This window comes from Oncorhynchus clarkii, chromosome 17 (assembly GCF_045791955.1).
Source record: "Oncorhynchus clarkii lewisi isolate Uvic-CL-2024 chromosome 17, UVic_Ocla_1.0, whole genome shotgun sequence".
NCBI lineage: Eukaryota > Metazoa > Chordata > Actinopteri > Salmoniformes > Salmonidae > Oncorhynchus > Oncorhynchus clarkii.
This window is the reverse complement of record NC_092163.1, coordinates 68,073,478-68,085,937: the sequence shown is the minus strand read 5'-3', so window position 1 is coordinate 68,085,937 and position 12,460 is coordinate 68,073,478. Positions and strand designations below refer to the sequence as shown.

Here is a 12,460-nt window from a genome sequence, read left to right as displayed (position 1 = left end):
CTTACTTATCGGTCTTTTTCCAACAATGCAGAGTTACAGATACAATTCAAATATAAGTAGTGACACGAGAAATACATACTTGTTACTTCTGGGAACTTTCATTATCCTCGATCCTCATGAGGGAGAGAAATTAGAAAATATTTTAACGACACAGTATGTGGGTTTTGGATTACGGAATTACAAGGCACAAGACAATATTTCTTAAATTTACAGAAGGAAAACAATTTTGTGTTTTGATCATTTCCTATACCTTTTAAGACTTTTTCTAGTAATGTTTTCTAAGACCCATTTTCCATTGGTTTGTCCAGAAATCAATGCCTTTACTTATGCCTAGCTTTTAAAATGGAAATGGTTGAAAAATGTACCTATGCCTTCATTTCCCAAAAATATAGACCCTTAGCTTTCATTTGACACCTAATTTGATATTCTCCTATTTCTGTCGAGGAACAGACTGGAGATCATACATGTAGGTTACTGTATAGCAATGTCTTGAATATAAATTCACAGAACAATGCTTGTGACCAGATGTAGGCTACTGATAACATAGCAATTATATGCGGCTTCATGTCTGCAAATGTGGATCATTTTATTTGAAAGAGAATTGTATGATTATTGCTCTTCCCTGTAAGAGGACATTAAGGCAGTAGCCTTGTAAAATTGTCATTGTGTTATGCTGTCTTTAAAATTAAAATATGCCCTATGCTGAACATGGCTATGTTTGAGTATACATTTCCCAGACAGTCCATGTATTACTTCACAATGAAAAATGGTATGCTCTTTACACCCCAACTATCATGGTTATTGAAGTTACTTCACACCTCGTATAAAGTGCTTGTCTTTGCATTTTTTGTGGTTGATACAGTTTAATTTGAGCAGAATGTCTGAGCAGAATGTCTGGCGCCATTGTGAACATGTACCCTAGCATGGGAAACTCCAACTCACAGCGTCATCACCGCATATCATACAGAACATGCATTCCTCTCTTAGGTACTGTCCCAGCACTGCTGCTGTGAAGTAAGACCATAACATGCAGTTCAAACAAGTTGTCACTCTTTAATAATAGAAGGCCCATAGACCCCAGTGTATTTTGCAATTCAGTCTGTCTTTACAGTAGCAAATAATATTCAGTCTGTCTTTACAGTAGCAAATAATATTCAATCTGTCTTTACAGTAGCAAATAATATTCAGTCTGTCTTTACAGTAGCAAATAATATTCAGTCTGTCTTTACAGTAGCAAATAATATTCAGTCTCCCTCTCCCAGAGATGGTATGATATTGACAGAACCTGCCCCCCCTCACACCCCCTCACCATTTTTTTAATCGTTTTCAATTGCTGGTGGCTGGGACGGGGTAGCTCAGCTCTTTGCAGGTATCCTTCGGCGTACTCATTCCCTCTGGCCCCAGAGCGGAGCCCCAAGGGAGTGGGTAGGAGGACTCCTGCTGGGGCTTGCTGGTGAGGGGACAGCCCTCTCCTCCACTCTCCCCTTGATCCCCCTCCCTGTCTGATTTGTTGGATCCCAGGACAACCGTCCCTGGAGAGTAGATGTATATGGACCCTGAATCAAACACCAACAAGCACAAACATTATCAGATGAAACTATTGAAACAGGTGACACAAATGTATATATATTATGCACAGTAAATGCTGATGTAAAACCTGGTGGACTTAGCAGTGTAATAAATTAACAATATGACACAGAGGAAGTGAAAAGCTGGCATCACTCAGCAGCATATGCTTCTGTTTTTGTATGCATGATTCTGGCTTCCTGTATCCTCACTAAATTAACCTCTGACCCTGATTTAAAGTATGCACTGCACTGGTGCTACTGTTTCTTGGCAGGGAAACGTTAACAGGAAGTTCAAACTAGAAGAAGTATGTCTCAACTCGCGGCCAAAGAAAACAACTGGAACGGGTAATGTGAACTCGGACGCATGTAAAAAAAAACTTCCTTGTGCAGAACACAGTCACATTTTTCCAGACCTGAGTTTTCCCGACCCTTTAGGCCAGGGGTAATCAACTCTTACCCTACGAGGTCTGAGCTTGCTGGTTTTCTATTCTACCTGATAATTAATTGCATCCACCTGGTGTCTCAGATCTAAATCAATCCCCGATTAAAGGGGAACTATGAAAAAAAAGGTCCAGCGTTTTGAGGTCCAGAGTTGAGTTTGAGGGCTCTAGGCCCTAGTTATTGGACAATGTAGCAGAAAATATGACTCTCCAAATGTGTCTGCACATCACGCAAACATAACATATACAGTGTAATAATATGACATTCATGCATTTAATAAATCAGTAACAGTGCAGAGTGATCCACTACACCTACCTACTATGTTGCTAATATTTTCTCCTCCAGAGGGATCTACTGAGACATTCTGCATGCCCCCTGGAGGTTGTGACCCTGTACCCTCCCGTCTAGGATCTCCCCCAGTCTCCCTCCCCAGAAGATGCTGGGCCTCCAGGTGTGGGATTCTCTCCTGTGGCAGCTTGGCCTGCTTATAGGAAGCCGTCTGTAGGGCAGCAGGACAAGGCTGGCACTCCCACGCTTTATAGCTCCCTCTCAGACTTTCCTTACAAATCTGGTTGTCCCAAGGTAGAGAAGTCAACATTTATACTTCTAGCAACAATGGACAGTAGTTTGATTCAAACTTAATGCAACTAGAGAATAAGTACTGTACTCACATATTTCCCAAATATTGGACCTAAAGGAATCAAAATTATATTTATAAGTGGTCAAGTCTTAGACTGAGTATAATAGTAATCAAAATACATTGTTTTTCACGTATGTATACACACAATGTTTCACTGTCTCCCCCTGCAGGGGAGTATAGGTGGTGTTAGTGTTCGCTTTGTCAATAATTGTTGCTAGTGTATTTATTTACTTACTGTGTCTTATAGAAAAATTCCATGTATCACTGCATATGTGTTTGTTATCTAACCACTTTACTCTCTCACCTTTCCACTTGTGCATGGACTCCAGTGACCTCCCCCTACACCCCACAAAGTAACCAATCAGCAGCAGAGTGACCCCTAGGAGCCCAACTATCAGCAGCAGCAAAGGGAGACTGGGAGGGCTCTGTCCAGAGGCTGGGACTGGGAGATGAGGTGAGTCTGGGGTGAACAGAGAGACAGAAGCAGGCTGTAGTGGTGAACCTGTCAGTGTTATGTTACCTTCACTGAATATAACAGACCATTTAAAGGACTACACCAACTACAAATTAATTTCTGAAATAATTATGAATTGTCACATCTAGTAGAAATTGAGAGAGGGGATACTCTAGTCTTTTGAGAACTATACCATTGTCTTTTGTGGTAAGAGGGGGTGCAGAGGCAGACTCTGCAGGTGAGGTGTCACTGTCCACCTTGCATGGCTTTCTCCTGGTGGTGAGCTTGGTTGCGAGGGAGATGGAGGGGTCTCTCCTGGCTTGGGACAGAGAGGACCTGATGAGAACGTCTGGAATAAATAGACAACATGTGTGATTAAATGGCAGGGTGACGTCACAGGACAACAAGACCTCTAGTACTTGACTGGTGAAGCTTGTTAAAACGCTCCAGGGACAGAGCAGGAAATGCTTGGATTTCACTCAAGTATGAGAAAGCTTTTCTAAGAGCCATACCCTCAGGAGACCAAACCAGTCGAGATGCAGATCTCGCGATGAGGAGTTCTCTGTTGGTGCCGACACCACTGGATATAGCAGAACGAAGGGACATCTTTGAGCTTTGAGCAGGTGGAAGTGCAGTAGTTGTAGGAGAGGTGGGGGAAGTCTGGGCACACACACGATCCTGAGAGGCAGTGCCCTCTGTTACCATGGTCATTCCCTTATGGCCACAACTGGTAGGGGAGAAGCCAGGAGATAACGTGTTTATCTAAATGAGAAAGTACAGTGTTCGATACTACTAGTACTAATAATCATTTCATTTACTGTAAAAGTAGGCCTTGGGTACAATTGTTAGTTTCAAATGACTCAAATCCAGTAGAAGGAGCTACAGCATCATATTTGCGATATTTATAGGTAGACAACATGTGAATCAGTACAGTGCATGTGGTGCTCGGTACCAGTGTTCTGTAGCTGTGGACTCACACTGTGTGGGGTTTGCAGGACGTAGCTAGGTTTGCTGTGTTGGAGAAGGTGCCAGACACGCACGGTTTACACCTCCTGCAGGTATACTGGGCAGTGCTGGCACAGAAAAAGCCCCTGACACAGTGGCACTCCCGGTTTGAGTCCCGGCGGCATTCCTTCACCTGTGTCAAGTGCCGATCAACTTTGCCCACCAACAAAGACAAGACACACAAACACACAAATTATCAATGAGACATTTGCTCTGAATATGTTTATCCACTCTATTCAAAAGTAAAATAACGGCAGCATTTTACATGAAACTATTGTTACCTTGAGTTAAACTACAAATTATGGGTATGATGTCTATTGTGTAGAGGAATGAACTAACACAAGGTAATGCCTATATCTAAAATTTACCTGAGCAGGCTTCAGTACATAAGTCACACTTAGGACGGCCATTAAGCTTGTACCAGTAGTAGCCATTGGGACAAGGGACACACTTACACTTGTTAATGATGAAGCCTACAAACACAAATGACAGAGAGCTGTTCACATAATGTATCAACATCCTGATTACACACTTCCCTAAATCTTTCTCTCTCTCAATGCATTGTCACTTTAGTAAGTACAATGGGTTCACTGAAGTTAAGATCCAGGAATGGAAGAATGATTCCCCAAAGACTGCTCTGAATGTGAAGTTGCCTGCAAACCACAACCAATCTTTCCTTTTAAAGATGCAATATGCAGACATCGCTCTGCCAGTTCCTGGTTGCTAAAATTATAATAGTTTGCCTAATTTAGATTGGTAGATTGGGTGGGCTATTTACAGATGGACTATGTACAGCTGCAGCGATAATTTAGCTGCTCAGATAGCTGATGTTTAAAGTTAGTGAGGGAAATGTAAGTCTCCAGCTTCAGCGATTTTTGCAATTCGTTCCAGTCACTGGCAGCAGAGAACTGGAAGGAAAGGTGGCCAAAGGAGGTGTTGGCAGCTTTGGGGATGACCAGTGAGATTTACCTGCTGGAGCGCGTGGTACGGGTGGGTGTTGTTATCGTGACCAGTGAGCTGAGATAAGGCGGAGCTTTACCTAGCATAGACTTATAGATGACCTGGAGTCAGTGGGTCTGGCAACGAATATGTAGTGAGGGCCAGCCGACTAGAGCGTACAGGTCGCAGTGGTGGGTGGCATAAGGGGCTTTGGTAACAAAACAGATGGCACTGTGATAGACTGCATCCAGTTTGCTGAGTAGAGTATTGGAAGCTATTTTGTAGATGACATCGCCGAAGTCGAGGATCGGTAGGATAATCAGTTTTACTAGGGTAAGTTTGAGTGAAGGAGGCTTTGTTGCGAAATAGAAAGCCGATTTTAGATTTGATTTTGGATTGGAGATGTTTGATATGAGTCTGGAAGGAGAGTTTACAGTCTAGCCAGACACCTAGGTATTTGTAGTTGTCCACGTATTCTAGGTCAGAACCGTCCAGAGTAGTGATGCTAATCGGGCGGGTGGGTGCGGGCTGCGAACGGTTGAAAAGCATGCATTTGGTTTTACTAGCGTTTAAGAGCAGTTGGAGGCCACGGAAGGAGTGTTGTATGGCATTGAAGCTTGTTTGGAGGTTAGTTAACACAGCGTCCAAAGAAGGGCCAGAAGTATATAGAATGGTGTCGTCTGCATAGAGGTGGATCAGGGAATCACCCGCAGCAAGAGCGACATCGTTGATATATACAGAGAAAAGAGTCGGCCCAAGAATTTAACCCTGTGGTACCCCCATAGAGACTGCCAGAGGTCCGGACAACAGGCCCTCAGATTTGACACACTGAACTTTGTCTGCGAAGTAGTTGGTGAACCAGGCGAGGCAGTCATTTGAGAAACCAAAGGCTATTGAGTCTGCCGATAAGAATACGGTGATTGACAGAGTCGAAAGCATTGGCCAGGTCGATGAAGACGGCTACACAGTACTGTCTTTTATCGATGGTGGTTATGATATCATTTAGTACCTTGAGCGTGGCTGAGGTGCACCCATGACCAGCTCTTCTTAGACTTGCTGTCAATGAGAATGACAGATCTATAACTCACACTCTATGTGAATTTGTTGTGGCCGCCCAAAAAGTTACATATTGCAGCTGTGTCATAAGGAAGTGTTTTGTGGTTTGTGCAACAACATAGGATGAAAAAGGAAGTTGAAGAGTAAGTACTTAAATTAGTCTCTGTTAGACAGTACACAAACAGGGCCGGCGACAGAAAAGTAGGTTACCTTTGCAAGTTTATCCAAAATGATTCCAACATCCAAACCAATGTCAGTCATCTAGTGTATGCAGTATATAAAACAGTGATCCGAACAGTGCACTCGCAAACTTTCCTTCAATTTCACACCGGAAAACGCATCCTATTGAGCAAAACAGTGCCCCTCTGTCTTACTATATGTAGCCCATGTATCTGATTCTGTCTGGCCAAAAAGAGTATGACATGCCACGAAAACCACAGAAAACTACAGGTAACAGCTAAAATAAAGGAAACACTTGAGTAAATGATACAAAGTATATTGAAAGCAGGTGCTTCCAAACAGGTGTGGTTCCTGAGTTAATTAAGCAATTAACATCCCATCTTTCTTAGGGTCATGTATAAAAATGCCCAGTTGCCCATTATTTTGGCTACCATGGCTAGAAGAAGAGATCTCAGTGACTTTGAAAGAGGGGACTCAAAGGAGCATAGGGGGTTTACATGCATCAAAACTGGGACCAAGAGACAGAAGCGCTTTTTTTTCAATCTCAAGGCCATCAGACTGTTAAATAGGCTTCACTAGTCAGCCTCCACACAGTACGCTGCTCTGAACTTAGTCACTTGCCGGCAACCACCCGGTTACTCAACCCTGCACCTTAGAGGCTGCTGCCCTGTGTACATAGACATGGAATCACTGGTCACTTTAATAATGTTTACATGCTGTATTACTAATTTCATATGTGTGTATATACTGTATTCTAGTCAATGCCATCCTATTCAACTATTGCTGTATGTACTATTCTACTCTACGTATTCTACAGATACACTAAATATTCTTTCCACATACTGTCCATAATATACATTCCATCACATCATATATATATATATTATACTCTGGACTCCGACATTGCTTGTCCTAATATTTATATATTTCTTAATTCCATTATTTTACTTTTAGATCTGTGTGTATTGTTGTGAATTGTTAGATATTACTCCACTGCAGGAGCTAGACACGCAGGCATTTCGCTACAGCCTCAATAACATCTGCTAAATATGTGTATGTGGCCAATAGAATTTGATTTGATTATGGGGTGAGACAGCGTTTTACACCCCCATCAACAAAACACCAAATTATGGAATTTCTCGTGGAAGAATGGTGTCGCAACCTTCCAATAGAGTTCCAGACCCTTTTAAAATCTATGCGAAAGTAGATTGAAGCTGTCTTGGGGCTGGTGGTGGCCAAACACCATTAAAACGCTTTGTGGTGGTGTTTCCTTTATTTTGGCAGTTACATGTACAGCGGGGCAAAAAAGTATTTAGTCAGCGACCAGTTGTGCAAGTTCTCCCACTTAAAGAGATGAGAGAGGCCTGTAATTTAGGTAAGCAGCTTGGTTTGAAGAAATCAACTGTGGGAGCAATTATTAGGAAATGGAAGATATACAAGACCACTGATAATCTTCCTCGATCTCAGGCTCCACGCAAGATCTCACCCCGTGGGGTCAAAATTATCACAAGAATGGTGAGCAAAAATCCCAGAACCACACGGGGGGACCTAGTGAATGACGTGCAGAGAGCTCGAACCAAAGTAACAAAGCCTACCATCAGTAACACACTACGCCGCCAGGGACTCAAATCCTGCAGTGCCAGACGTGTCCCCCTGCTTAAGCCAGTACATGTCCAGGCCCGTCTGAATTTTGCTAGAGAGCATTTGGATGATCCAGAAGAAGATTGGGAGAATGTCATATGGTCAGATGAAACCAAAATATAACTTTTTTGTAAAAACTCAACTCGTTGTGTTTGGAGGACAAAGAATGCTGAGTTGCATCCAAAGAACACCATACCTACTGTAAAGCATGGGGGTGGAAACATCATGCTTTGTGGCTGTTTTTCTGCAAAGGGACCAGGACGACTGATCTGTGTAAAGGAAAGAATGAATGGGGCCATGAATCGTGAGATTTTGAGTGAAAACCTCCTTCCATCAGCAAGGGCATTGGAGATGAAACGTGGCTGGGTCTTTCAGCATGACAATGATCCCAAACACACCGCCCGGGCAACGAAGGAGTGGCTTCGTAAGAAGCATTTCAAGATCCTGGAGTGGCCTAGCCAGTCTCCAGATCTCAACCCCATAGAAAATCTTTGGAGGGAGTTGAAAGTCTGTGTTGCCCAGCAACAGCCCCAAAACATCACTGCTCTAGAGGAGATCTGCATGGTGGAATGGGCAAAAATACCAGCAACAGTGTGTGAAAACCTTGTGAAGACTTACAGAAAATGTTTGACCTCTGTCATTGCCAACAAAGGGTATATAACAAAGTATTGAGTTAAACTTTTGTTATTGACCAAATACTTATTTTCCACCATAATTTGCAAATAAATTCATTAAAAATCCTACAATGTGATTTTCAGGATTTTTTTTCTCATTTTGTCTGTCATAGTTGAAGTGTACCTATGATGAAAATTTACAGGCCTCTCTCATCTTTTTAATTGGGAGAACTTGCACAATTGGTAGCTGACTAAATACTTTTTTGCCCCACTGTATGTGCTCAGCTACTTCCTGTGCCATGACGTTTCATCATAGGCTCCGAAGTGGCAGTTTCTGACAGTGTTGAATCCATTTTCAATTACTGAATGGCATGAAGTGAATTCACCATGTATCAGTAACCACGTTTCCATCCAACCTTTTTATGCGCGTAACGTACATGTCGGATAATGGAACATTTTGTCGGTAAACGACAAAACAAAATGCGCAAGACAAGATGGGATATTTTTGTTTTGGTAAAATGTATTATGCGAGAAATGGTGATGGAAATATTGATATAATAACCATCATACGGAAGTAAACTTGGGACTCACACAAGGATTTGTTCTTCTGTGGACTTGTGGTTGTACTTAATTCTCTGTTTAGCCAAATTATTATATTGCCGATTCTGATCCAACCATAAATTCATACATTGTGCCCCTGGCCTGAGAGGATGGAAGTTCAACATGTAGTTACAGTGGATGTAGTATGCTAATGTTAACTACCTGGCCTGGCTTATCGTTCCTTTGAAAATAAGTTAGGAGAGCAAGTATTTTAGCCAGGTAACCTAGGACAACAAAAACTAAAAAGCATGTACTGTATTGTATGACAGAGTCATAGACCGTTTAGTCAACATGAAAGAGGAGGATGACGTTGGCGTTTCTCTATAAATAGTGAGTCAACATGTTTTTTTCTACTTGCACGCACACACATATTTGCACACAGAAATCAGTACCATGGACAGCCACATCATATGTATCTTACGTTGTTGATTGGACTAAATCGTTTTTGGTATGTTTTAGTTTTTACTGTATTAGACTAAGCATTGGTAATTAGATGACGTTGACATGTCGAAGTTTAAATGGTTCTGGAATAGTGGAGGCAGCTCCTGTTTTCTTTGCGACTTAACTCGGTGGTTCTAAGTCAATAGTTCCTTAGTATTCCGAAAATGCTTGAAACATTACATTGATTGACCATGCTGCAGGTCATGTAACTGTTTGTACATGCAATTTGTTTTGTGGACTTTCCGGTTTTGGAAGGAAACAAATGTGTGGTTGAATTATTACTGTCTCGGTTTTAGGCCTATATATCACGGTGTCAAGGCATATGAAGTTGAACTAACAGGTTATTGAGCAAACATCGCACAACACATTTTACCCACGCACCGCTACTGTTTATTAGGCTACAGATGAAATACGCTATTATGAACTTCAGAAGGTGTTGAAAGTGCACGCGGTGATTAATGCTCCTTTCCAATAAATATCCAGGGCCTTATTCTGGAGACATGATTATCGATGCTTGGTTGCTTTTTGACGAATACAAATAATATCGCTCTTTCATCCATAATAATCTCATCATGTAGGCTACATGTGTCAAACTCATTCCACAGAGGGATGCGTGTCTGTGGGTTTTCGCTCCACCCTTGTACTTGATTGATTGAATTAAGGTCACAAATTAGTAAGGAACTCCTCTCACCTGGTTGTCTAGGTTTTAATTGAAAGGAAAAAACAAAAACCCGCAGACACTCGGCCCTTGGTGGAATGACCCAGATGTAGGCTATCCTACCCGCAATGTTTCTGCCAGCTGTTGGCTAGAGCGCATGTGCCAAGACCAGAGTGGGCACATTTGCAATATAAGGCTAAACGTTTTTTTTAACAAAACCATCAGTAATTGATTTTTACAAAACCAATAGTAGAGTTGAAAATTCGATGGAAACCCATTTAACTTGTATTCTTTATTTGGTACATGAGAATTTAACCGAAAAAGTTATGTTTATGTGCAGCACGTCATCACGCACAGCCTTTTCTCCGCAACTGGTCAATTTGATGGAAACATCTCAGGTGGGAAAATGCGAATATTGTTTTTATGTGGATTTCAAAATATTCGCATGAAGATATGTTGCCAATTAGATGGACACGTAACTACTGTGAGACAAGTGTAATCTTTCACCACACTTTTACACTCTAGATCAGGGGGAAGCTGATTACGTTACCTGAGTCACAGGTACGAGGACAGCTAGACAACAACACAGAACAAACCTGAGAGAGAGAGAGAGAGAGAGAGAGGGAGAATATTTTTCATTAGAATAATCATTATTTTATTTCGCAACAACAGGATATTTCAGTTCCCAGAGTGGACGTCAGCTATGACGAACATTGCACGCACGATGGAAATGCCAAGGCCACCTCACACTTATCTACAGGACACCTACATTTCCTCTCAAAACCACAAACCAGTTCAGAAAACAGTGACCAATGTGACAGAATGTAGCAACAAATACCTGGCAAAACCACCCACACAAACAAACCAACAAATTATTGGTAAAAATGTTTTTATACAAAACAAAAAACTGAATAGTATTATAATACTAGTTATTATTATTATTATTATTATTATTTGTAGTAATAGTATAGTATTATCTCCCTATTGGGAAAGATTGTTTGACTAAGTGGACAAATTCCAAAGGGTCATCTTGAGCTCCACATTCAAGTTCATGTTGACACATATTAAGCTTATTATGGCTGTAGGCTACTGGCAATCAAAACAATATTAGGCCAAATCAATAATAGTGCTGTCATAAGTAAAGTTTTTGTTAAGCAACAAAAAAAAACAACTACACAATTTAAACTCTTATATTAACAGTTCTTTCAGATTGATAAGCTTTATAAAACAGTCAATAAACTAACCCCCTGGTGTTAACTAACATGTTATGAGAGCATTCTTGATTTCAGTGGATGACCTGCTCTACATATAACTATGTACAATACCAGAATGACTTTTTACTGGCAGTATAGGACCAATTACCATCAGGCCTCGCTGGGGTTTTGGTTAAAAAGGTTTCTGTTCCTGTAAGAGCAGTGGCTACCTAGTCATTTCTTTCTTGTTCACTTACCTGCAGGCTATTTTCCATTATTAAAACATGTATCAACCAAGAGAGAATAGTGTTACATTTAAGAATAATGGTTACACTGCCATTTATAACAATGTCAAATGTAACAGACTACTGTAATTCTAACTATAAAATATTTATTATAAACACCAATAACAAAAATCATAATAACATATGATAATAAACCACCATCATCATCTCCACAATAATCATTAACATGTAGTCATAATAATTTACTAGGTCTCATCATCCTCCTCATTAAAAATGCAATTACATTAGGTCTACCTAAACTAAACCCAATCGCATCAGTAAAACATACGGTTGGCTAGGCTACTCACCAGATTAAAAAAGCAAAGTATTCTCAAAGGATATGAGGTAATACGGGGTTGATAATCCATTTCAAACTACTGAGATGCTAGTTGTAAAAAATGTCGTTTTTCAAAAGAAACCAGCCGAAACGTGTTGTTTTACCATGCCTGATTGAATCTCTCTCTGATCAAGGTGCTCAAATAGATGCCTGTGGAGGTTTTGTTCATGTTCGAGTTTGGCGGGGTTATGTCGTCAGTGGGTTGTCCAATAAAGAAGCAGATTAACATAGCGCGGGTGTTGGCCATTTCCATCTGTGGTAATCGCTCGTGGACCGAATCGGGCAACATATCAGATAATGAAGTATTTACGCGACATTTAAATTTTGGTTTTCCCAGCACTAGAGGCGTAGCCTGATTGCCATCTGTTCATTTATTACATTACACTCCTTTCCGCTTCTGTCATTTGTC

The 12,460-nt window shown here is 41.1% G+C and overlaps 1 protein-coding gene across 1 annotated transcript; it reads right to left on the bottom strand.

The window, feature by feature from the left end:
- Positions 1-1,081: 1,081 nt before the first annotated feature.
- On the bottom strand, positions 1,082-12,082 carry LOC139369901 (tumor necrosis factor receptor superfamily member 8-like). The gene is made up of 10 exons (XM_071109181.1): positions 12,023-12,082; positions 10,788-10,833; positions 4,477-4,581; positions 4,081-4,261; positions 3,583-3,830; positions 3,297-3,452; positions 2,954-3,109; positions 2,681-2,700; positions 2,325-2,577; positions 1,082-1,556 (listed from the first exon to the last, which is right to left on the bottom strand). The coding sequence occupies exons 1-10, from the start codon at positions 12,080-12,082 to the stop codon at positions 1,327-1,329; spliced, it is 1,455 nt and encodes a 484-aa protein (XP_070965282.1). The 3' UTR covers positions 1,082-1,326.
- Positions 12,083-12,460: the final 378 nt, after the last annotated feature.

Coding starts and splice junctions, on each gene's coding strand:
- LOC139369901 (XM_071109181.1), bottom strand. CDS start 12,082: ATGGATTATCAACCCCGTATTACCTCATATCCTTTGAGAATACTTTGC. Junction 2,701..2,953: donor GTCCATGCACAAGTGGAAAG/GTGAGAGAGTAA, acceptor TGATTCCTTTAG/GTCCAATATTTGGGAAATAT. Junction 1,557..2,324: donor AAATATTAGCAACATAGTAG/GTAGGTGTAGTG, acceptor TGTTTGATTCAG/GGTCCATATACATCTACTCT.